Source organism: Artemia sp. Qi Xiang Cuo, chromosome 12 (genome assembly GCF_049724085.1).
Source record: "Artemia sp. Qi Xiang Cuo chromosome 12, ASM4972408v1, whole genome shotgun sequence".
In the NCBI taxonomy this organism is placed as follows: Eukaryota; Metazoa; Arthropoda; class Branchiopoda; order Anostraca; family Artemiidae; genus Artemia; species Artemia sp. Qi Xiang Cuo.
In genome coordinates, this window is record NC_142805.1 from 30,838,488 (window position 1) to 30,866,012 (window position 27,525).

Here is a 27,525-nt window from a genome sequence, read left to right on the forward strand (position 1 = left end):
GTTTTTGTTTTGAATCCGATCTTTGTGTATGTAAGCTGTTAGCTAATATACAACTACTTACTCTTTGCTGCAAAAAGGTCAGCTTACAGGTTACAGAAATGAAAGCATTGTACCCAAAATGTATTTGATTTGTAAAAAGGGCGAAAATCGCTACTTGAAAAATTGAGGAATAAGAATTTACAAAAAAAAACATTTTGATAAGCATGTAAAACCACAAAAACGTAATTTATATGAAGGGCATCAACTAGACACCGGGATCAACGAATCCTGGGATCAAGAGTCACTTCATTATTCAATTCAAAATATATGGATTTTTTCTTTAAAATATATGGATTTTTTTTTTATTTTTCTTAATTAGCCTATGAATCGAATGAATATTAACTCTAGTTTTGTTTTCAATTCATTCGAAAATCAATAGTCTCGAACAATTCGTCTATCTTATTCAACCTGAATATAGAGAAAGCTGAATTATTTAAATATTTAATATTTAAGAATACCTGAGAAAGTTCAAAATTTAAGGCTTATGTTAGCTAAGCAACATAGAATTTTGCGACAAGCCTACAACTCAAACTTCAAAGGAGAGGATAAGATGCTTAGATAATTGGACTCAGTAGTTTCAGAACAATCCATTCGCCCAGCTAGAATTACAATATTATTTAGATTTTTTCTTAGAGAAATAGGCCCCGCGCGCCGGTATGGCCACCTCTGCCCCCTTGTGTAAATTCAGTAACGTAAACAAGTGATTGTGCAAAGGAAAGAAGTATAAAACAGACAGTATTATACAAGACTTGATAGGGCAGCGGTAAGAACATTTGCCTGTGTTTGGTAACTTAGGTTCGAATCTTGAATAAGACAAATTCGTGTCTCAAGAGACTAAAAAATTGTGACAAACATTAAAAAAACGCATATTGAACATAGACTTAAAAGTAGAAAATATTTTTTTTTTTTTTTCAAGAATCTATAAATACAAGTGAAAAAGGGGGCCCAAGACGGATTGAGGTTTACATAACTTGATATTTTTAACTCGTTTTCCTCAACTTACCGACTTTTTTTCTTTATGCATTTATAACTTAGATCTATGCTATGCAAAGTCCAATCCGTTTAACACTTCTCGTTTTCCCTTACATTCATAAATTTTCGGAATTTTTAGTCCGTTTCGGAAACGAAGAAGATTTTTTATTTGTTTATTTTATCTTAAAAAAAAATGGAAGGCAAATTTCAAAAAAAAATTAGGTCGATAGTTAATGCTGGATATCAGCTACCTAATAATACCAAAATTGTTGTCATAGGTTGAAACACAAAACCTTTAAACAAGAAAGTAAAATCTGAGCTACATAAGGCAAAACTAATCAAGAGAACTGGCTACTTTTAATGACCATAATTCTTTATCAGAGAATCGGGCTGAAAATATGTGAGGCACATCTCATACAGAGTACACAATCCATCGCAATAAAACTAAAATTTTAAAAATTTTAAACTCCAGGCCAAATAAAGGTATAAATAGGTTATGAATAACGACAAAAGGTTTAAATGGTAAATAGGTTTAAATGACCACAGAGTTGACAATTTTTCATAAGAGATAAGCTGAAACACATCTGAAGCACAACTTACATGGTACACAACAGGGGCGTCAATTAGGGATTGCCCCCCGATCCTAGACTTTGAAAAATAACTTCTTATTTCTATTTCATAGCTGTTTTATCATGGCCAACTGGTCGCTTTTGTCCCTCCCCCATTACAGTTCTTTTCTCCGAGCATTTCCTTGGATTGGAGTCACTGGTGCACAATCGACAGCAATAACCCAACAATCCTTAAACTTTTATACTTCAGGCAAATTAAAGGTTGAACAAACAAGTTCCTTGAGGTACTTTTGAAAATGATCGTTGTCGAATAATTTTCATCAGGAAAGACACCCTCCGCCCTCTTCTTAATACCAAAGGGAGTTATATTATAATAACCGAGTGGTGAGTCTTCATTAAAATTAACATTACTTCCTGTTTTTTTTTTTTTTTTTTTTTTTTTTTTTTTTTTTTTTTGCATTTCACAATGCAAAATCGCGGCTATCGCGGAAAGGGTAGTTTAGCTAAGCATAGGTAGTAATACATTTTTTATTGTCAAATCTTTTCTTAAATTCCTCCCCACCTGACGTAGTACTGTCCCTGAAATAAAAATGCACATAGAGCAATACAAAAATACACTAAACTACACTCAATATTAAAGGAAAATTGCGCATTTTCAAATATACAGAAAAGAAGAAGATAGTAGTCCCTGACAAACTCTTTTTCATAACCACTTGAAGTCGACAAGTTCCAAGCAGGGCCATAGGAGGAGGAGGAAATACCAAGTTTCAGCCTCCCTCTCCCCGCCCGAAATGTTTCTCCAACTCGCAATTTAGCCAAAAAAATGCTGGTACACGGAGAAAAAAAAAAAAAAAAAAAAGACTTGTAAATTGGTCTTACAAATGCAGGTAAAAACCCTTAAACTTCACCCCCCCCCCCCAAGAAAAATTTCTAGATACGTTTCTTGTCCCTTCATAAGTTTGAACTTTAGTATTTGTTTTAAAGGTAAATAAAAATACTTACGATTATTCATGAACTTAGAAGTGACTAAGTGAGCCAGGGCGATTCTCACATTTGGCACTCGGTCCCATCGCAGTCGCAAGGCTGGATGCATCGCATATTCACAGAATTGCTGAATAAAAATAAGAGTTAACATACAAGTGTGACAAGCCAAAAAATCCAGTGGGGGGGGGGGGGATGATAACACAAAGGGTCAGCCATCAGAAATCTGGCAAAACAGTTCACTGATCAAGGAATAGGGACAGTTAATTTCGAAAAGGTAAAAGAAAAGATTAGCAACTGACTATGTTCAGAATCAACAATAGCTTTCCATACATACTTTCTTTGGTATTTTAGAGAAAATAGTAGACATAAAGAACTTGCAGAAATCAGCTCAAACGTTAATTTCATTCGAATATCGATGTTGTACAAGCATTAAGATTTCTCTTTTTGATATACAACTACTATCCAACTGCTTTTAAATGCTCAAGTAAAAAAGAGATAAACATTATTTTATTGCAAGCTAATTTCCTGAAAGTGACACTTTCAGACGTCATTTTTTTCAATTTCCAGGCGATTCAATTCCTGTTAGTGGTCAAACTAGTGGTTAGGTGTCTTTAAAGAGTTCATTTATTAGACTATTTTAGTGGTAATGGCAAACATTTTGTAGATTTTGAAACAAATATAAGCACAGCACTTTTTACACAAATATAATAAGACTACGTCATCATCACAATATTCTTTGAAATACTTTTTCAAGTAGTTTAGGCATTTTCGCTGCTAAGCTAAGAGAATATTGAGAGGGGGGGGGGGGGGGAGACTTTGCTATTAGAATCCCAAACTTTATATTAAACGTACCAAATTGACATATTTGACGTTATCTTAACCAAAACGATGTTTTCGACATACCCAGGTGGAATAAAAGACTACATAGTTTGCTGTTGAAATTATTCAAATACATTATATAATAAAAAATAATATAATACTGAGTATATATACATTAATACCGTAACGTTTAATTATAATTAAATATGAACTATAATATTATATATTAAGTATTAAATAGCATTTAATACTTATGTGCGAGCATTTATAAATACTGCTTAAACACATTGTAGGTAGAGTGCTTAAGTTTTTGTGTTTTTTTTTTTGCCAAATCTTTGGGAATATACCCCCCTGCCGTAAGTAGGCATAATATAAATCATACTGCTTTTAATTATGTATTGCAGAAAAGACTGCGAATATTAAAGAAAGGAAGAGAAAGCAAAAGAGAATGAAAAAAAGGAAAGCAAAAGAGAACGAAAAAAAAACGAAAGAAAGGGAGAGAGACAAGAGAAAATGGGAGAGGAGAGAGATGGAGAGATGGAGAGAGAGAGAGAGAGAGAGAGAGAGAGAGAGAGAGAGAGAGAGAGAGAGAGAATTAACTTACCTCAAGCCCAATTGAATCTGAATTAAGAATTTCTTCACAAATCTTTGGATATGATTGTCTGAGATACCATTTTTGACTGATAGCAATTTCGGTCTTGATATCCATCAAGGTAATAGTCCGTAGTTCTGGATGGGTTGCTTTCAAGATTGAAGACAGCTAAAATTTAAATATAAGAGACGATAAAATAAAGTATCAACTGCAAGAACAGAGGTGGAAAAAGAAGCTTAGAAGTAAACGGTTGAACATACCAGCATCCGTCCACCAAAGTATTCCCATTTCAGGAAATCATTGGTAGTACATTTTCAGAACAAGCCAAATTTGTAAACACCACGAACTAAGACATAAGCGGTGATTAATGGAAAAGAAAGAAATTTTCTGACTTTTCAAAAATATTATTTGTCAATCTTCCAAAAAAAAAAGTATGCAAACACTACCTCTGAACGCTCAACACTATAAAATCTAAAAAACAGATATCCTTGTTATAACAATTAGGTATTTGTATTTATTAACAGCCACAAAACCTGAAAACTATTTTTCCAGTTTTTCCATTCTCCATGCATTGCAACATAACATCATTTGAGTTACCATTTGATATTAAACGCACTTCTCCAAGCTCTCATGTTATTGTCATGAGAGCGCCAGCTATTTGATAAAATCTAATATGAAGATCTTAGAAAATGTTAAATTTTAAAAAATCTCTTAAATTTTTAAATTCTCTAAAATCTTAGAAAATGTTAAATTTGATTCGAAGGTATTAACGTCTGTTTTATAATTTTTTTAACTTTTTTTTGTGCCAAGGTTTGAAAGAGTTTTAGTCCATTGCAGTAATTGATAGTTAAGTTTATTAATCAAACAAATATATACAACAATAGCAATGACCAAAGGCTATAGCCAGTAAGGGAATAAACACAACATTAATGAGAACAACTCAAACAAAATAAGGACAAAAGAAGAAAGAAATATTGAAATGAAAAATTTGAATAAAATCATAAAGAAAATGAATAATAAGAAATTTTCAGTTACAAAAAATACCTTAAAAAAATATATACGCCAATAGCATTATCCAGAGACTATAGTCTGTAAGAGGCTAAATACATCATTAACGAGAACAACTCAAAAAAGATAAAGCCTAAAGAAGAATAAACAGAAAAAGCGAAAATATAATAAAATTACGAGTAAAAATTAATGGTACTCAAAGAAATTCTCGAGGCTCTCAACCTATTGATATTTGATCACTAGAAATGTGATAGAATCTGAATCAAAGATGTTTTAGAAAATCTAAACGATTGAGTTGTTTTCCAGGTATAGAAAATAGGAATTTTTAGGCGTAGAGAAAGAGTTTGTTACCGCTCCTCGCCACAGTTTTAATAGTTGTTGATTAAGCTGTGCAATAGATCCAACTAAGACAACTGATTATAATTTAAATTAATATAATCTTAAATAATTTCTACATGCTTTTTCATAGAGAAGTAGTCCAGACAACATTTTTTCTCGTGTAATTTTTTTTTAGTATCTCTTCTTTACCATAGAAAATCCCCAAGACGGGCATGACTAGCGTAGGCTGGTTACCTACTCCTCCCCTAACCAGTGGTGGTTCTGGCCTCTCTTGCGCCAAGGCCAAAATCTTGATTAGCACCCCCACCTCCCAAATATATTAATTTATCAAACTTTTATTTATTAGCAAAATTTTGCCATCTGTGCCCTCTACTTTATTTTAACGAAAAATAAAATTAAAAGAATTACAATATGATTATATCCGTTAGATTATTCAATTGAAATTTTGCGCCCTAAAATTAATTGCATCCGGGGCAAGCTCCCCCTCTGTTTCCCTCCCTAAAAACACCTCTGTCCATAACCAGAGTATATATGCAACCCAGACTAATTCTAATTACGAAAAATCTTAATAATCACTATTGCTTTACAATAGACCTAAAGGCGCATACTGTGCTTTGAATTGTAACAGCCAGAAAAGGAGATTCCTAGCATATTCTCAGATGTCGCGAATCGATGAAGCAGGATCTATAACCATAGTTGGTGCATTTAGCTCATAATAGTGGAAAGTGAAGGTACAATTGGATTTTGGGTCAACTTCAATGGATAGATTGAACACTTCGTGTGAGGTTATATTATCCACATACTCTACAAAAATATTACACTTTGTAGCCCAGGTGGCATTGGTGATACCTTTCTTTTCCTTTTAACTCCTTTTCCTCAAATCACAAACTTTTTTGTTTCTACTTTCCTCCTCAAAATTAATTAATTTTGTGAACCATTTTTGCCACTCTCGAAAGTTCAATCGCCAAATTTTTTCACTATATACGTTTCCGATGATAGTACAATTATACAACATGAAAGTTCGCCCTTGTATAAAATCCCCCTCCCAGCCCCCCTTAATATTTTTTCATAAATCGTCTGCTGACCGAAATCAGATTCCTGAAGGTTGATAGTCTTGAGCATAAGTAGGAAGAATTTCAAAACGGATGACTAGACGTGTTTTGCTAGCTTTACAAAGTATCATATTGACAATGTACCATAAATTGGACACAAGAGAAAATATAACACAAATACTATAAAACAAGACTTGCAAGCACAGCGGTTAGACTACTTCCCTCTGGCTATGCTAACTTAGGTCCCATTCTTAGATAAGACAAATTTTGTTTTAGAGGAGACTTGTTTGGTTTTAGGGAAGACTAAAAAGTCAAAAATAATAAATGTAATATTTTTTTAACTCGTTTCCGGAATGAACTAAAGAGTAGAATTTCTTTTTTTCGAGAATCTATGAATATAAGTAAAAACGAGGGACACGAAACGGATTCAAATTGGACGGACGGGACAGATTTGTAAACCAACTTTACATACCTTGATATTATCAATCCATTTTCTTCCTGTCACTCATGTTCTTATGTATGCATTTATAACTTATATCAATTTGATATCTATGTTACGTTTACACCCCAAATCCGTTTTACACCCCACGTTTTCACTTACATTCATAGATTCTCGAGAGAAAACAATAATTCCTACTTTTTAGTTCATTTTGAAAACGAGTTTTTCATATTTTTTAAATTTATTATTTAAAGCCATTTGTCAAAAGCATGGTACTATCTTAATGAAGAATTGCCAGATTGTAGTCCCTCTTTTTACGTGGAAGAAGCGTATTTAGAAAGAAGAGCTGTTTTTCCCGTTACCTTTTTAGCCCAATCTAGGAAACATACATTGATTTATAGATTTCTTACAGGGATCCAATAAAGCATCTAATTAAAGCAATAATCTCTCTAGATTATAACCAAGCGTAGATAAGAGACGACTGTAAACGAGCACGTGCTCATGAAAAAAAAAGGTTTCTAAACAAAAAAAAAAATACGATAATAAACAAGAGCGTATGTCTTTTTTAAAAAAAAAAAAAAAAAAAAAAAAATCAAATTTAAAATTTTGACAAATATTAGAGGATCGTTCTGTTTCGTACATCGAAAAAAATCAAATTTTCTTAGTTTAAATATCATAAAAGTTGGTGAACACATGACGACTCAGAAAATTATTTCCCGATTTATTTGAAGATGCTCGTTCAAGCGAAACTCTGCCATAGATTAATTTTGAAATCAAATTTTATAACTGAATAGTTTCTGATTGACATTGCATCTATTTAATCATTCCTTTTAGAACTTGTTGATTTTTTTTTAGCGTGAAAGGGCTTTACCCAAAATATCATATAAGTTCAGAGAGGTTTCTAGCGTTTTCTAACAAAATCTGCAGATAAATTTCACTAGGCCAGGAAAACTGCCAAGTAGCACGGCTACCACGCTACCCCACTTTTTACGTGCGAGGTTCAGATTACCCTCCCGCCCCTACCGTATAAAAACTTTGGTTGCTGATAACCATTTTTGTAAACCAATTTAACTTACTCCGTACTAAAATTTACTAACCAGAACCAAAGATTATGTGACACTACACGTTTTTCTTTGATAAACATAATACTTTTTGCCCATGGTAGTCCTACTTTTCTGTGCAAGTTATGATGTGTCAATATTTTTATTTTTTTTTGTTTTTTTTTTTGTTTTTTTTCTTACCCTTCTTATAACGTCTTTTAGTATAATGTTTTCTTAGCTACTTTTTATTTATGTATACGCATCCAAAAACCAGATAAGCACCGTGTATTGATGCAAACTTATCTTTGAATCCCCCTTCCAGCATCAAAAATCAAGCAAAGAGGCACAACATCATATTTTAGATAATTTGGGGGGGCTTTTTTGATTTTTTTTTTTTTTAACATTTAGTATGAAAGATAAATACCATTTACTGATTAGGTAATGTGAGTGAATTATTTAGTGAGATATTTTACTCGACCAGATTATTATTTTTGCTTTCTAGTGTTCATTTTTTTTTAACCTTGGGCTTCCAAGACAAGCTTAGCTTTGGATATATTATCTCTCTCTTCTTCATCTTAAAATTAATGTACTGTGCCAGTTATAATAAATAAGTGAACATAAGAAAAAAAAATATTCGCAAAAAAAAAAAAAAACTAATGTGGGCAAATATTCAATCTGTTTCGGATAAGAAGAAAAAGAAATAAAAGAATCATCGTTTTAAATACATAAATAAAACTAGAAAAACGATTTATTTCTACAGTGGTTTTTCTTAACAATTTTTGCATTATTGTCTTCTGACAAAACCTAGTAGCTACACAAATTTCGATTTCGAGTTAAGGAGGAAAACTAATCTCGACACGGCGAAATTTGCCATTATAATACAAAAAATTTGTATGCATTATTGTACTCTGACAAAACCTAGTAGCTACATAACAATTCGATTTCGAGTTAAGGAGGAAGCTCGACTAATTTCGATACGGCGAAACCTTGCATTATAATGCAAACGATTTTTTATGCATTATTGTCCTCAGACAAAACCTAGTAGCTACACAAAAATTCAATTTTTGAGTTAAGGAGGAAACTCCATTAATTTCGACGCGTCGAGTCCAATGGCAAGATCAAAATTTTTCTATCTGCTATAATTTCTGATCCACAACCTAGTATCTCACTACTTTTCCACAGCCAAAAATCAAGATAACTGTAAACCTTTAATATATACGTTCAGCAGAAAACGGAGTAATAAATCAGGAAAATATACTTTCAAAAATGCAGTTTTTAGGTTTTGGCAGAGACCAACCGAGCTCACTTTCATATTATCAAACAACCAAGCGAACAGTTTGAGACCCCCCCCCCCCAGATCCCGTTATTCCTAAAAAGAATTTAAATTAGTGAAAAATCCAGTAAAAGTAACACATTAAAACCAACTTACAGCTGTAACTGCTGAAAATCGAACTGTCCACACTTTGTCTTTCAAAAGTGATAGAATAAGCGGATATATATGATCTGATATGTCATTCTGATCGCAATAACCGATTATGGCTACTAGCTGCTCAACTAATTCAAGTCTAAACCTCCAATTTCTTTCATTATCCAGTCGCAAAAATTCTCTCAGCTTCGGAAGCACGTATTTCCGTCTTTCTGGATTCAATAGCTACGAAAGCAATAGCAAAAATTAACATCCTATACATGGAAAGTAGGGTCCAAAATGAGTAAAAGTTAGAGACAAAATAACGAACCAATATGAAAAACGCAAAAAAAAGTATTAAGGGGATTCGATATTTTGAAGATTACACCATCTCGTCCATTATAAACCTCTTTAATTCGTGCGGCCAAACCATTTAAAATTCATTGGGCGGTCCAACCATAACTCATAGACCTTGGAAAATAGGTACAAAATAGGCGAAAAAAAAAAAAAAAAAAACGACATCTACTTTTCCGGAAATCTTAGAAAACCATTTAACTTCTCCCGTTTTTTACCAGAGATGAAAGAATTTTTCGGATGGGAGAGGTTACAAAAGGATTTTTTCGGGGGGGGGGGGGGGTCAAAAACAACCCCAATTAATTTTTTCCAAAATTGCTTCGGTAGTTCCTTATGGCGCTGCGAAAATTTTCTAATGGGCCATTTATCTTTGAGACGGTCAGCTGACGCTAGGACTTGCAAAATGATTTATTTATAAGATATCGAACCCCCTTAAGAACTTGCAGCAGGGTCTGTCGATCGACAAGGTGAAAGAAATGTTTAGTCTTTAGTGAGGATCGGAAACGATAGGGATTACACATTGGAAACACACTCACTTCAGGTATCCGCTTTATAATGTCATGATCTTTTTTTGGTGACTGAGTTACCCACCTTACTAATTAAATAGGTAAATAAGGCCAATTGATTCTTGTCTTTCCATCATACCAAAAAAGAAAAAGAATTTCTGTTATACCGAAAAAATTTGTTTCTCTCTTTTTTCTAAATATTATAAAAATAGTCAAACTAAAGTAGTTAAAATGCAGCCTAAATTTATGAATAGACCTTTGAAATTCAGAAGCAGTTTTATCATTTCCAGATTAAATTATAGTGAAATTTATATTATGTACATCGTTATTTTATTTAATTAATAAAATATGCATACATATACGCATATTTAAAAACCAGTGGCCATATACACAAAAATAAACAACAAGAAGAATAAAGAAAGAACAATAGCACTCAACAAATTTAAACTACAGCTTCTTTCCATGCTATCAGACCTTTCTCTATAAAACAACCTAAGGCAATAATTAGGTCCCTCGAAGTAATCCCCCAAACACCCTGGAACAGCGGTACATCCCCACGAAAAAAAAAATAAAAAAAATGTTCAAATATCTTTGGAATTTTTAAATATTTCGCTAAAAAAAACAGCGACAACACTAACATTGTAAAAGCACAAAAGAGGTTATTAAGACCAAAATTAAAACCTTATTAAAGCAAACAACAGTCTTGTTAAAGCTGAAAGATGAGAAACGAAGTTAATATTTACTCCAAGGTTAAAAAAAACTTTTCCCTGTCAAAATCAATGAGTGATCCAGGTCCGTTTTATTTAGCCCTTAACCCCGCCAAATTTAACCTTGTTTGTTATTCCAAAGTTAATTCTAACATTCAAAAAAAAAGAAGAGAAAACTTTTAAATTAAAAGTGTTTCGATCGACCCAAAGGACCTCTCCCCCTCTGGAAAGTAGGACGTATTTATTGTCTTGCGTTGACCCTTCTTCCCTCCCCCTCTCTAGAAAAATACTCTGACTCTACATGGTAGAGTCTGTTTGCACTTTTAAAATGACTACCTTAAAGAACTCCATTAAATGTTGCAAAGCTCCAATCCTAACTTCATCCAAGTCTTTGAAAAACCAAACAAAGCTCTGCACCAGGTCAGAATTGACGACTTCGTCCCCCAATATGGCACCCAGCTCATGCAAACTTGAGGCTAAAGTTTTACGAACTTTCCACTGAAAAAAAAGACTAACGTGTTGAATTGCTTTGAGGCTTTACCACCAAACAGATGGAGCTAGAGTTCCGCCATCTAGCCGGAATTCTGTTTTTTAAGTTTTTTTTTAAGAGCATAAGTCATAAAGTAAATTAAATTAACATCACCTATATACAGCTAGTCCTTCATTAAATTTCTAACTGAATACCAAATTTTAAGAAACACATAGAATGAGGATGCAAACATGTTAAATGAAAAAAAAAGAAAAAAAAAGAAGAAATTATAATTTTTCCAAAATTTCTTTTTTAAAGAATTTTAAAATTCATCCTTTATTTTTTCACATTCTTTTTTTGTATATATATATATATATATATATATATATATATATATATATATATATATATATATATATTATATATATATATTATATATATATATATATATGTATGTATGTATATGTATGTATATGTATGTATATATATATATATATATATATATATATATATATATATATATATATATATATATATATATATATATATATATATATATATATATATATATATATATAAATTATTTATTTCTATTTTTTTCGCAACTTATTAGAATTTTATATAATTTAATTAAATAGCATTATATAGGATTAGACTTGGTAATAAATTAAATTATAGGAGATTTTATAGAATTAAGAGGAATTTTAGTTTTTTTTTATAGAATTTTAATTTATTTTTGAATTTTAACTTTTTATTAGGACAACACAACCATAGCCATCGTCATAATAAATTATACGTTGATTTGAAATATCACAGATTCAAACTAAACAGTCAAACAGAGTCAAACGAACAAAAAGAATAATGAATTAAAAATAAATATATACAATTATTGACGAGGGGGTGCAGAATTAAAAATCTTGACGAAAGAGAGAACAAAACTACTTGCGTACCCGCATATGCCATGCTGGTACCGGCCGAATTTTTGGTACCAGTTAAACTATAAGTCGCGGGGGCCTTTGGCGCGAAGAGATATGCTCAAGGAGGAGGATTTCACGAAGCCGTGGATTTTCCAAAATACGGACACCAAATTTAAAACACAATAAAACAGAGAATCACATTCAGAAGGAAATGAATAACAAAATGTTTTTTTCTGAAAGAGAAGAAGGAAAATCCTTATTTTGACACTGAAATCTGAAGACTCATTAACAACTCAAGAATTTTATGATCTATCGCGAAGTTTCCTAATTTCACACCATTTGATTTTTTTGTTACCCCCACCCCAAAAAAAATTGATTCCTACGCAAACATCTCAAATTATCTACATACACGACAAAATTATATATATATATATATATATATATATATATATATATATATATATATATATATATATATATATATAGTTGTTGTAATCAGACCACAAAATTCGCCTAATATGACAATTACAAAAGTATAAATGATTGAAAAATACCTGCATATCCCCTTCTAAAATCTTAAATAAATCCTTCAAATAATCCCAATGATCTTTGCCTAAAGTCAACGTAACAGCAGGTAATGTGAATGCACAATAGCGTGCCATCTCCGTATCTCCAGACTCTGAATGAGACGGATCCACCATCCATAAATAATGATCTAAAAGGTCTTGAGGTATTACATTTTGACTAACTGATTGCTGCGATTTGGGGGTGTAAGGTGGCTGAGGAGGTAAAGGTGAGGTACTCAATGGTGTGAGGTTGGTATGATGAAAGAGATCATTGTCGCCACCTGGAATGGTTCCCTGAAAAATTAAGTAACATTAACATAATATAGCAAAACTTATATCAGTTTTTAAATTCTATGCAAAACAAGGACAGTAATTCAAAATGCGTTAATGTTACCAGGCCGTAGAGACCAGGTTATAAAGTCGGCAATCGATTTGTAAAACATCATTCCAATAATCGATTACTTTTACAGATTCAAATGGTTATAAAACCCCTGTTGCCAGATAGCACATCAAGGTTCGAGATCGTTTCTTTTTAAACAGGATTTTACCAACGATATCCATTTAGATTTGAAAAATTCTGACATGATTGAAAAATCAAGCTCAGTGATAAGTTTTCTAGCATTTCTAAAAAACTTGTTTTTTTTTAGTTTCACATGTCGATGTTATTAATGGTGATTTTGTCTCCTTAAATTTTGAATACTTTTTGTCTCCTTTTAATGAAGGTATGACACAGATTCCTAATTCTTAGGCCTCAAACTCACACATATTTCTTTTAATATTCGTGTTTTATTCATTTTAATATTAGTTTACTTTTTTTTCATTCAATAAAAAATATATATTGGTTATAATTTATAATAACATTTCATCAGTCGGATTTCACCGACTTTTAACTTCCAAGCGTACAAGTAGCCCCCCATTCGATTTCAAGCCTAAATCTCCAACAATTTTGTCTGCTTTAGCAGTAAATTAGTACCGACATCGAATCAGATCTGACTACCCTGTAAATGGCATGAATTTTATATTTCAAAAAACCTGCGAAATGTGCCTCAATTTTTATCAAAGGCAGTCGAGACGCAGTATTAAAAATTTGATTTTTATAGCTCCAATCTTCAAGTATTTTGGCAAGAGACAAAACGATATATTACACAGTGCACAAAAAGGAAAATTTTCTGCAGCTTTACCCCTCTTTCAAAATTCCAAGATGTTGGTAAACCATTTCAAGTGAAATTCTGACAACTATGTTCATGAATACCTAATTCTATTTCAGAAAAGCAAATGACTTTAGCTCCTGTGCTATAAGACGAGTAGTATACAAACTAGATAACAAAAAAAAGAAAGAAAACGAAACCTAGTTTTTGTATTGAAACATGATAATGACTGTATCAGTTATAAATTACTTATGAAGTATTTTTTACCTAACATACATTCAAAATAACCGCTCAGAGGCCACTTTGATACAGTCAAAAAAAAAAAAAAAAAAAAAAAAAAAAATCCAAGATATCTGTCCTTCCGGCGGCCCCCTCTTTTTGCCGATGGTGCAACAGTTTTAGGAGCCATTTTACCGCAGACTTCTCATCAACTAATCATTCATTAAAATCTGAGGAAGGCGGTATGAGTTGATTCTACTTGTTCTTTGATCACTCAAACCGTCAATCGACGACAAGCTTGAACAATATACCAGATTCTTGCGATGTTTTCGTCATTCATTTCAGTCAAAGGCCTTCCACTGTAAGGTTCGTCAACAACCAAATCCCTACTGTCTGAATGGGTCTTGAATATACATACATACATATATATATATATATATATATATATATATATATATATATATATATATATATATATATATATATATATATATATATATATATATATATATATATATATATATATATATATATATATATATATATATATACCTCCTCCTTTAGTCATCAGATGGCCCAAAAAAAATCCTATAAAAAACTATTTTTAAACAGTTTATATTTCAACTGATTATCTCTTAAGTCTGCTGATTCTAAGCAATGTTGTCACTTTAAATATTGCTATACACATTTTTAAATGCAATATAAATTGCGTTCAATTACATTCTATCGATGATTTACCTCTGCTGGAGCCCTTTCTCCAAGTTTCTTGTGAACCCTTTCCAATTCCTTCTCAACTTCAAGTTCAGCAATCGGCTCTCTCCAGATTAACTGCCCATTGCTTAGCTCTTCTACAAACAGGTATTTTGTGGGAGATACTTCTTTCTGCTCCTCTACTTGGAGACCAGACAAGAGCTCAGTCAGTTCTGTTGGAACCACTGCACCACTCCAGGGAGAAGGAGGAGGTTTAGGTGGTCGTTGTAAATCATCTGCCAGAACCTCATTTTTGACCGATTCGTCAAAATCTGATCTCTGCTGGTTATTGTTGGCAGGGTGTAATACATCCTCTGTTTTTTCTTCATTCGGCCTTGGCGTTTCCTGGTCAACTAATTCCGATACCAAATCAGGTACGGCTGGTTCTGTTTGCTTAGCTATATCTGGAGTTTCGTCAATTAGTCTAAAAAAGAGAAAAAAAAACCAGCTGGTTTATTTTAAACATATTGGATAACGGGTATAGATCACGGGTGAGAACACAAGAAGTTTTATTAAAGGAACCAATGATTCAGGAGAAGTTTGACCTACTGTCGTCCAAAGCAATTATGTTGAGGCCTTTCAAAATGAGTGCTATCCTTACAAAACGTTTAACATTTTAGTTTTTCAATTTGATTCTAACAATTAATAGCTTGCGTGATCGCGTGTATTTCGTACTTTTAATTGCATAAAAAGGAAATATCGCGGTAGTAACGAAAGTGACAGCCCTTATTCTTCTCCTTTAAGGGATTAATACTGATTTTCACATGGCTTCTGGACCCAGGTTAAGTCCATGTCTTCACCAAAGAGTAACTTCTCTTATTTCACATGGGCTTCAATAAAAACTTACACTGTCATATGTTTGTTGACATTGTCAGTTATTGCAAGAGATGCGATTGCAAAAAGTGCCGAAAGGAAAAAACACTAGAAGATTAAAAATTTATTCAGAAATAAGCTAAGTCAAGTTAAATACTTCATATTCATGTTTTGTTACTCCAACTTTAAATACTACTACTACTACTGTCAACTCGCTATAGTACCAAGCCGGCTAAGCCAAATGCAGCGACACACGCTCTTCCTCCATACCAATATATTCAAAGCCTCTTTATCGCCTCCCAAGAAGTTTCAGTTTCCTTTAAAGGCTTCCTTACAACATCTTACTTCCCATTCTGGGACGACAACTGCTTTTCCTTTGGCCATAGATCTGAGACGTGAAGTGCGTGAAGCAGCAGATAGTGTCTTAGGGAGGAAAGTTGGAAACACAGCTAAATATGCAACTTTAAATCAAATTTCTTTTAATCATTTTTCTTTATTTTCAAGAGTAGACACGATGGAGGCAATTATTTTGGAACGGAAGAAGATAAAAAAAAAGAAAAAAAATGATAATTAAATGAAATATTCAGTTTATTTACTTACGACTAATTTTCCTTTCTTACTATAATCCCGAGAAAAAAGTGAAACTCTACGTTAATACACACGTATAGTCCAAGAAAAGTAGAGCTGGACAAACGAAGAGTTTTCTTTTCGCCCGCAATACTAGCATGAAGTCATTTATTAGGTTAAGCCGTGACTGGGCAAACAAAATGCGGTTTAATATGCATAAACCTTCCAAATGAATATTTTTTTAATGGTTTGATATTAAGAATATTCTCTGGGTGAGCACCAAAATTTAAAGCCAAGCACGCGTTGAAAAATAGGTGTCAGCATAAACAAAAATTTCTAGGCTGAAACTTTTTGAAATATACGCTCGTAGATACTTTTCCAAAGATTTCAATCTGCAGTTGAAACTGACGCTGACCTTCAAAAAGAGTGGAGAAGGATAAAATGTCTCATATTTTAGCATAAAAATATGTTAAACAAAACTTCTACAAGGAGCGTGATCTCAGCAAAGGTTTATCTTTTATTCTTTTTTGTCTAGTTTTACTGAAATATTTGGTTTAGCGTCTAACATAATTGCCTTCTTCTATGAAGCGCAGCATGAGGTGTGAAGACTGGAACCAAAATTTTGTTGAAGAAACTATTTACAGAATACTTTATTAGCGTTAGGTCAAAGAATGCGAAAGCTGTCCAGCCTTAAGAGTGGAAGAAATGGTCTTACCTAGTGCATACTTGTCTTTTAATCATATTTTTTTATTCTTACAAAGACATTAGGAATATTCGAAATGCCAACATTTCCAGCAACAGAACACGCAAGCTTACCAAATCCGCCATCCCCTCTGTCAAACTGATTGACAAGGCACTGCTTTTTCTGCGAGATTTCCCTTTAGTATTTAGCATAATGTATTTCCGGTGGTGTCATCTGTCCGCAATAAAAAACTAAAACCATGGATGTTGATATCAGAATATATTATCATGCTACAAACTCAAGGGTACGTATACTCTTGTTACTTTTTTTCCCCTCTTGCTTAGTCATACAAACGTGTTTCTTGTTAAGGTTGTTCTTTCACTAAGTTTCATCCTGAGACTATATAACCTCCAATTAAAGATTATAACCTCCAATTTCTAATAAATACATATATTTAATTTTCAAAGTCTCTGTAAGACTTTTAAGTCGTTTAGACAGCTAAAGTCCATCTTTCTTCTTTTTTAATTGTTCTGCGAAACATTATAATCCCAAAGCAGTTATTTATACAGCCAAAACTACGGTTAATGTCTCAACACCCCCCCCCCCCCCAACAAAAAACGTATACTCATAAAAACAAAATAAAAATACATTTTTTTTTACATTTTTTTGAAATTTTATTGCACCCCCCCCCCCTCCGTCCCCTGAACAAAAATTCTAGATGCACCCTAGCTATACTGAATTTAGAATTAAAAGATTGGTAAGCAAACGTATAAAAATAAACCAATATTACTAAGTGACTTTATCGTAGACATATTTAAGCACGGTTGGAAATCTTCGCTGGTAGTATGGAAAAAAGCACGTGCTTCTTTGGGCTCGCAAAAACACGCAGAACACGTTTTTTTTTTTTGCTCGAAAAACAAGTGTTGACAGCATTCTACTATAAATAAACACGTTTGTGTCCGACAAGCAATTGTTTACTCTAACCTACTACTTTTTACTACTATTTGACTGAAACGGTTGACTACTTATCTACTATTTGACTTCTATCTAAAATTCGTCCTCTGCTGGAAAAGAGCCACACTTACTCGATTGTGGGATACTTTCAATTTGTTCGCAAACAAATGGTAGCGCCATATTAATAGTACATTCAAACACACTGGTAAAACAATTTCAGCCTTTGAAAAACAGTCATGAATGTAGCTAATACACTCTCTTCAAGGTAGTAGTACAGAAATTGTCCTCTAGGATATTTTTTTCTGAAGGATCCTTAATTATCCTGCAGGACATTTCCCATAATAAAAGATGAGATCGGTTAAGATAGTTAAAAGACATGATTGATTGGTTAATGATCAGTTAAGCCAAAAAGATAGAATTAGGCCTTTTCGTAATTACACGTCTAGACATCAACTTGGTATTGGGATAGCAGATTATTTTTTTTTCAAAACCGAGTCCAATAGTTCGAATATTTCGAACTGTCAAGCAAAAATATTCAACTTCAGTTATTGGGATAGCAGATTTTTTCTTTTCCAAACTGAGCCTAATAGTACGAATTTTTCGAACTGTCAAGCAAAACTATTCAACTTCAGTAATTTGGCCCTCTTGTTTGCAGGTTTACATTTTTAATTTTTTTTTTAACTGATCTATCTCCTCCGTCCTCCTCCTACCCAGTAAATTCTAAAATCCGTGGCCTGTTCTCAGACGTATAACCAAAAAGCACAAAAATGGTGCAATAAAAACGAATTTTGTGTCAACTGCAAAATAAAATACAGGCATATAAAAGAAACAAAACGCGCAAAGGAAAAAAGGAAAGAGAAGAGAAAAAATGTCATTTTTTTTTTTACATGACTTGTATTTTAAACAACAGGACAGGTGAGCCTCATCTGAAATGGCTGAATATAGGAGATTTCTGTCAGAGAAATCTCCAGAGAAAAAGATTAATAATTTTTTTTTTTTTTGCAGATTTGTAGGTACTCCTGTACTAAACGGATTCATTAATATACTGCTAGTTTGGTTAATGCTAATGAAATAGGATGAATATATAATAGTTTAGAAAAAAATTTTGGGCTATATATTTGCAAATTAGGGGGGGGGGTAAAGCCTAGCATATAGTATTACGTAACCTAACCTAACCTAGGTACCTTTCCCCCCTTAAACCCCAAAAAACAACATTTTAAATATTGTATACGCAATGAAAACCACGCTATACATTGTATTACTCTATAGCGGTGTCCTGAATTACCCCGTCAAAAACGGTTTTTTTTGTGACTGGTTTCCATTGCAGTATATAAAAGAGTACGTTTAGTACAGGAGTACCGATTTGTAATACAAAATATATTAGTTCCTTTTCACTACCTTCATGAAATACTACCCTAATCGACATTATTGATATAATATTTTGCAAACATTGGAAACACAAAAGAAAGAAAAGGGAAAATGAAAGGAAAAATGAAGAAAGAAAAAAGCAAAAAAGGGGAAAAAGGCAAAAAAGGAATATAAAAATGTCCGATTCCCTGCTTTCATCACTAACATATTATGTTATTTAATGGAATGTTGCAATGAACTGAAAGATCAATGTATATTTTTAAAGAAACACAAAACGAAAATGAAAAAGGGGTAAAACCGAAAAGAAGAAAAAAACAATCTAACCCGCTGCTTTCATCACTGGACATTTCAGGTCCTTTTTCATTTTCTTCATGGAATGTTGCAATGAATTGTCCAAGGTTTTGATAGGCTGCAAGTCGGACCCACCGGGATTCATCACGGAGAAGGTTAACAAACAACGGGGAAAGTGTGTACCATTTAGTTTGCATTCCAACACAACTCGCAACAACAGTAAAAACTTCTGCACAAGCTTTGCGAACTCCCCACAAGTCATCGTTGCACATACGTTGAAGGTGAAGTAACTGAAAGAAAGAAACATTTATTTCAGACTCAAAGGCGACTGATTTGCTTTCAAAAGAACCATTAGTGTAAGGAGTACAAAAAAGCTATGATATTATTTCGCATTATCAAATAGTTTGGACCTGATTGGCCTGAGAAACAAGAATCAAGGCAACGTATCACTTTTAGTTTGACTTCAGCACTGGGTCTAGCGCATTGTCCTGTATGCCAGAGGCACTTAATCTTTACCAGAATTGAGACAAATTTTCAAAATAATTTCAGCTTTCTATTATGTGCGCTGACCGACAAGGAGGGGTGTCTAATAGTTCTAGATTTTGTGGCTAGTTGACGAGATAAGGAGGTGGGTGCTGTTTCCTTTAACAGCTGAATGATACCAGTATGTGCTGAAAATCTGTTCATAAATTCCAGTGACGTCTATCAAATACACTGAAATTAATGATCCAATAACACGTTCAATAAGCGATAAGTCTTCTTATTTTTTGAACAGTTAAGACAAACACAAAATTTTTGTTCAAACAAATAGCTGGGATTTTGCAGAAATTCAAAGGAATAGCTGGGATTTTCGCAGCAATTAACCTTGAATCACAAGACAGGTCTAAACAGAAGGAGGGATTCACCCTCCTCACCATTGGCTAAAAGAGAATTTGCTCACTCTGTATATTACCGACTGCTTGACTTAAAAACTTGTATTATACTAAGAAAAAGCAGAAAATAAGGTTTTTTTCAAGGCTATAATGGGGAAAACCTTCCTGATCAAAGGTTCCCAAACCTTCTTGAATTTTCCCTTCTTTTGACTGAGTACCGTGCGTGGGTTAGTGAAGTGCATAACTATTGTAAGGTTAAAAAAAAAAAATATTTGTTAAAATACACCTTACTGGACGATACAAAATAATTCTTAAATTAAATCGGCGACCAAAGTAGTGGCTTAGGGATTTTTCTGTTCCCTCAACCCCTTACAGCCCTAAGTTTATATCCAGGATGACTGGGATGGAACTGCATTTTTTCTCTCTGATCTATACAAAAATGTATGCACTGGAAACGTCTAAATTTAAGAAAAAATAATAATAATAAGCGATTTCCCTTTCATAAGAGCTAACTGAAACCATAAGACCTGTATAAGGCTTTTTTTGCTCCTTACAAAAATAACAGCTATGAAGAGCTAAAAATAAATTGCTAAGAAAAATAAAAGTTGCCCTTTCACATAATAACTCTTAAATTAGATAGGTGGTTATTGAAAATTGACTGGACTTGGGGCCCCCACTTTGAGAGTCATAAATGCAAAAGAAAAGAAAATTCAGACTGCTTTACAGGAAACGGAAAGAAATTTGAACTTAAAACAAAAGAAGAAAACAAGTGTCATTTCTTTTAATTACACAAGTAGTCTATTTTTTTATTTGCAATCATAACCTTAACACGCTTTTAATTGAATAGTAGAAAAAAGCTTTCTTAACTAAATCGAAGCAATTTCATTAATTTACTAAAAAAAAGATCGCAATAAAACAATAAACAACTCCTAAAATATTAGGTGATTTCAGCAAAAAAGGATTCCGAAAATTTTAATATCCTTGCCTGATTTCCCAGCTTCAAGGACAAGAGAATATGCCATACGAAGCGAACTACTTTCTGAAGACTTTTGTTTGGAAACAAATCAAAAGAAAATGGCGGTATAGAAAATCAAGAAACAGATACAAGCCATACATTTTTATATATTTAAAAATATCTTTGTTCATCACCTCATCTACCACCAAGGCCAGACCCAGGATTTTTTTTTCAGAAGGGGGTTTTCCTCAAAAAAAAAAAAAAATTCGGGTGCGGGGGGTTACACAAAAAAACCTCATAAAACGCATACAAAATTTGTTTATATCCATTTTTTTTTTAGGTTTTTACGAGTCAGACAAACATTTAGGGGGGGGGGTTCAAACCCCCCTAACCCCCCCCTCTGGGTACGGCCTTGTCTACCACATCAGAAGTGCTAGAATTTACACCAACAACTAAGCCTTAAAAAAAACTTCTTTTTTTTACATGAGAAATGTACACGATCGAATATCTAGGAAATAATCAAAATTTGTCCTTAACAAAAAAAAAAAAAAAAAAAAAAAAAAAAAAAAAAAAAAAAAAAAAAAAAACGCATTACATAACTGACCTAAAATAAATTCAAAACAACAGTTTCGTAAGATACATCCTTTAGACCAAGTAGGGCGAACCAAGCTTGTATCTAAACAGATATAAGCTAACCTTGGTTTTGGAAAACAAGTTTCCAAAACACTTCTATTTTCCTCCTCTGATTAAAACATTTCAAAAATATAAATCCATATCAAAGTACAAATTAATTTTCATGCAACATAGAATTAAAAAACATATTAAGAAATAGTCGGTTCCAAACTGACCGCTGCTGCTGATCTTGCAAGGGTTATTGACAAGAGAATGACAGGAGTACTTACAAGTTCCTTTTCGACTATATCTCCCCCAACTACGGAACACATTTCCCCAAAACTGGAGGCACAAATTTTGCGTATCTGCATAGAGGCATCATTGCATAAACAAATGTATTCTTCAAGAAAGTGTCTTAAAGTAATATCTCGTCCTAACAGCGGTGATATCCGACACAGTAGCTGAAAGAAATGACACAACATTAAATTTATAAGATACAAGGAATCTAGAAGAAAAAAGCTGTAGTCTATGAAGGATGAATTCAATACATTCATTGATTTCCATATATGTTACCGTGAATGTCCGAAATTCCCTTTTCTCTGCTTTGATTCAATTAGCTGGTTAGATTATGTTAGATTAAATTTGGTTATAAAAATCAGAAATGGGTTAAAAACCTAACTTAAGCTAATCTAAACCAGCCTAACCTGTCATCATCAAACCTTGCATTAAATACAAACAGTTGACTGGCAACGGTGACACTAAATCCAAGAAGAAAAAAAGGGCATTTCGAACATTCACCGGTGAATGTTGACATTCGCGACAACGTTAACTATGCGATACTGTGTTAAAAAATCTTTGAGGCATATTCCGTAAAACTGGGAAAGTGAACGTCACTGGCTAGTTATTTGCTGGTTTTATTAAATATTCTGTCGGTTTTTTACTGTATTCGGTCATGTTGATTCAAACTTTGACATCAGCTTTTCCTTATCAGGTACAGCTACTTTCTGACCAAAGCTAATTTTTGCAATTTACCCCCAAGAATACACTATCAAGTGATAACTGTTAACGTCCTTTCTTCTGCTTGTTTTTTCCCTGCATGGAGCCAAAAAAACCTGTCTTCCTTTCTGTGTGGAAATCACACAACTGACTCGAGGATTCAGTTGCAAAGGCTTAATAATATTCCACGTGCTATGTAGTTAATCATTTACATTCTTGTAATTATATGGTTTATTTTTGTAAATTGTATAGAAAAGACAACTTCTAATGAAGGCGTTGTTTTAATCAACCTGACATATTCTGTACATATTTAAGGCTTACATATCAAAAGAGAGAAAAAACTGATTTTCCAGACTATCCTGTTATTTTCCAAAAAAAAAAACGACAGAAACGACTATAATTTTTACATTATCAAAATTGTTGGTGCCAACCGAAACAATAATAGTAAATATAGTACAAAATTGTACAAGTACAATAAATAGGGACTTGCTGCCTTCCTTCTCTTTTGAAGACATCCTCGCAGTCTGCCATGATCTTAGAAGTCTCCAGCTGAGAGGCTTCCGGAAAATATTCCAGAGGACTGGAGTCTATTTACCGATAACTCGAAGTGGAACATAAAATGTATTCTACTGCACAACACCAGCACATTCAGCTCGACACCATTTGATTACTCAACCAAAATGTTTAAGCATAGATTCACAATTTTATGGATGTCAACATGTAATCTGCGTGGCCTTCAAAACCGTCAACTTTATCTATGGTCACTCGAAGCGATTATACAAAATAGCATTGCTTCTTATGCCACTGGGATGTCAGAGCTGCCCAAGACAACTGGGTAAAAAGTGACCAGCAAAAGGCACCCAAGTAGTCAGGGAAAGAGGTGTTATTCTTTATTCTTCATAGACAAAGAATCACCTTGGAGCCGTTGTACCTGGAGCTAGGCTTAACAAAATAGCTGAAGGGTCTTGACAACATTTGAACATTTAGAAAAATGCCTGGATCAAGTAAAAAAAAGTATTAAAAGAAAAAAGCCAAGATTTACGACGAGCTTCAGATAAAGCGTCGTTAATGATGACAGCCTCATCATTTTAATTAACAGTACTGAATGATAGACTGGGATATCGTTTATCCTAATTGTAAGATCGTTTCTCGACAAAGACAAAGCCAAGTATGCTGAGTTAACAAAAATATCTACAGTAGCTACAGATACCTTGATGGTAATATGAATGAAGGACTTCATTAGCTGCAATGTCGTACAGACCATTGCCCTGAAAATACAAGTGATATTTATAAGAAGAGATTCCAGCATGTTTTTGCACCAACTTTGGCATAAGCTATGTTTCATAAGTAAATAAGACGAAAAATTAAATGGGTTACTAACTGAAGAAGAGGCATCCATGACCAGCAATTCAAGTTTTATATAGAAGGAGCAGAACACTTTCCTTTATGGACAATTGTTTTTCGAATATAAAAAGACTATTCTAAGCAGCTTAGGGCAATATCATAATCCTATGGTATATCGACGCTGGCTATACTATTAACTCACAGCCGTTTGTTTTTGAGTCTTCATTTTAGCAAAATCAAATAATGAAAGCCGTAGATAACGGAAAGATAAAAATAAAATTACTAGTAATTTTCTGCTATCTAAGTGTATCGGCAATTTTATTTTATTTTAGCAGAAACCCTGTAATTTTCATTCAGTAATCAGCTAGCTACTTTTGGAAAAAAATTGTTAAAGACGTGACCTTAGAGAAACCAGGATAGCTTTCAAATGAGACCGCAATTGCCGTTTCCGTAAAACATGTAAGCACCGCATTTAAGATCACATTTAAGATGTGATGATTTATTACAGGCTTTTTGAGTTATATAGTAGACCAGTGTTCTTTCACAAAACGATCTGCAAGAGGTTTTCTGCTGATCCTTGCCAAATTTTCTTCGAATAGTGTAGCCGCTCCTCGACTCAGACCCCGTTTAGCTGATGGAAATAGAAGCCCTAGTTCACAAGAGATTCCAAAGACGCTATTATTCAGTTCAAATAAAGACTAATATAGGATCTAACTTAACTTAGACCAGTGAGAACAAAAATGCGAGACATTTTCAGTTTGGAGCCAGCTATCTTACGATCCTCCAATTGGTCAGCTTCAGTAAAAGGAGAAGTAAGAAGAAAAGAGAATGCAAAGACAAATAGTTCAAAATACGAAATGGCGATCTAGTTCATTGGATGTAAATCAACGTGAAACAACATATGAAAATAATGGTTATCAATAATTTAACCCTATGGGGTCCAAACCTACTTTGGACAAGTTTGGTGGTTTTATTCAGTTGAAGAAAGAGGCACACAAAAACCATTTCAAATTTCGAGACACCAATGGGTATTTCCTGTGCATGCTTTAAAATACACAGGCAAATCCTCGATGATTAAAGCTAAGGCACATTTTTGCTCAAAACGACTTCCCTGCTTCACCATAAAAAGGATTATTGTATACACACCTTCAGATAAAAACAACCAATGAATTCTAAATTTCTTCAGTTTTCTAAAATGTCTATGGAAAAAGAAACACTGGTTAACACTTTCTGGGGAGTTTAAAACCGGATTGCTGAGTTATTAAACTGGAACTTTTGCAATACCCGACGACATTATAAGTTCATAGAAGACTTAAGTTTGTTCAACAATTGAATGAAATAAATATCCTCATTACTCTGGAAGAAGCTTTCAAATTTCAGAACCCTTTTTAGATAATTAATATGATAGATAAAAAGATTTCACTTTATGAACATTTACCTTGGCTATATGCATGACAGTACGTATTATTTTTTTACTTACTAGTCCCAGCTAAACTTGGATGCATCTTAATGTGAGTTTTTATGTCAGTCTTTCCCTTCATTAACTTTACCGTGCGGAATCGAAGTGTTTATCAATAGAAAGGGTTCTTGTGCGACTTTTTGAACTGAGTGACGTAACTTCTGCGAGAGCAAAAATCTTATTTACAAGAGCCATTGTCAGAGGAACAACAGATGGGAGATACATATGTGGCAGACGTTTTAGTCTTCTTGATCGTCTTAATATTTCGTTTCATCAATAGTAGAATGGATATATTCAAAAGTAAACTGGCTATTTATAATATTTTTGTAAAAAAAAAAAAAAAGAGCACAATGAAATACGAGCATATAGTCAAGGACGAACGACTAAGAAAGATCGCTAGAAAATAGTTGTCAGACTTCAACGAGCCAAAAAAGGTTTGAATATGGAATCTAGGGTAAAAACAAGCGCTGAAAACAAATATCTGGTGGCGCATTCAAAATTCCTTGCGCCAATGGCAAAAAGGGTGTATTTGCAGAAATAGGAAAAAAAAGATTGGGTATATTTTTATTCTGGGGAGGTTTTATTCTGGTAGAATATTTTTCACTGAGTGCAATTTCAGATCCAATTCCACTAATGAGGGATTTCAAGAGTAGGGGAGTATTATCTCTCCACTCTACTTTTCAAATTTACCTTCCCTTAATTTGCAGTTGCAAGCATTAAGAATTTACGAGTTCTTCAACTAATCGCAATCAGAGGCAACGCTATAGGGTCTCAAAATTTTGATTGTATGTGTTTGGGAAAATGGTGGGCATGAGAGGGGTCTTAGTTGCCTTTCAATTACTTTCGACTATTAAAATGTCCACTAGCCATTTCAATTTCCAATGGAATGAGCCCTTTTTGAAGTTTCTACAACAACACTTTCTATAAAATCCTTATATGCCCCAGGGCATAACTTAAAACCCTTGCCCTGAGGGCTGGGGGGGGGGGTGTCATCCTAAAAGAACCAATTTCCAAAACTTTCAACTATGCTGAACAAAATGGCTACCTAAAAATTTTGATTTTATGTGTTTGGGGAAAAGGTGGGCGTGAGTGAAGGTTAGTTGCCCTCCAATCACTTTCGAGATATTAAAAAGGGCACTAGCAGTTTGAATTTCCCCATTTCAATTTCCAATCGAATGAGCCTCTTTTGAAGTTTCTACGGCATCTCTCTATGAAAACCTTATATGGCCCCAGGCCATAACTTATAACCCTTGCCCTGAGGGCTGTAGATAGAGGGGGGGGGGGGTTGTCATCCTCAAAGACCTAATTTCCAGAATTATCAACCACGTTGAACAAAATGGCTGTCTAAAAATTTTGATTGTATGTGTTTGGGGAAAAGGTGGGTGTGAGAGGGGGGTAGTTGCCCTCCAATCACTTTCGACTATTAAAAAGGGCACTAGCCTATTGAATTTCCAATCGAATGAACCTTTTTGAAGTTTCTACGACAACACTTTCTATAAATATTATATAACCCCAGGGCATAAATTACAACTCTTGCCCTGAGGGCTGTGGGGGAGTGTCCTCCTCATAAAACATAATTTCTATCTGGAAATCAACTACGCTGAACAAAATGGCTATCTCAAACTGTTGAGTGGACGTGTTTAGGGAAATGGTGGCCAAGGAAGGGTGTTAGTTGCCTTCCAATCACTTTCGACTATTAAAAAGGGCACTAGCCACTC

At 33.5% G+C, this 27,525-nt stretch overlaps 1 protein-coding gene across 1 annotated transcript in view; it reads right to left on the minus strand.

Annotated features, from left to right (window-relative positions):
• LOC148946006 (serine/threonine-protein phosphatase 4 regulatory subunit 1-like) overlaps nucleotides 1-27,525 on the minus strand; it is a 127,590-nt gene that overhangs the window by 4,285 nt on the left and 95,780 nt on the right. The window contains exons 6-13 of the mRNA XM_089097575.1: nucleotides 22,299-22,469; nucleotides 19,603-19,859; nucleotides 14,883-15,318; nucleotides 12,766-13,071; nucleotides 11,162-11,323; nucleotides 9,283-9,504; nucleotides 3,988-4,143; nucleotides 2,583-2,691 (exon numbers count right to left, since the gene is read on the minus strand). Of these exons, the coding sequence (XP_088953701.1) occupies nucleotides 2,583-2,691; nucleotides 3,988-4,143; nucleotides 9,283-9,504; nucleotides 11,162-11,323; nucleotides 12,766-13,071; nucleotides 14,883-15,318; nucleotides 19,603-19,859; nucleotides 22,299-22,469 (1,819 nt within the window). The remainder of the gene's footprint in view (nucleotides 1-2,582; nucleotides 2,692-3,987; nucleotides 4,144-9,282; nucleotides 9,505-11,161; nucleotides 11,324-12,765; nucleotides 13,072-14,882; nucleotides 15,319-19,602; nucleotides 19,860-22,298; nucleotides 22,470-27,525) is intronic.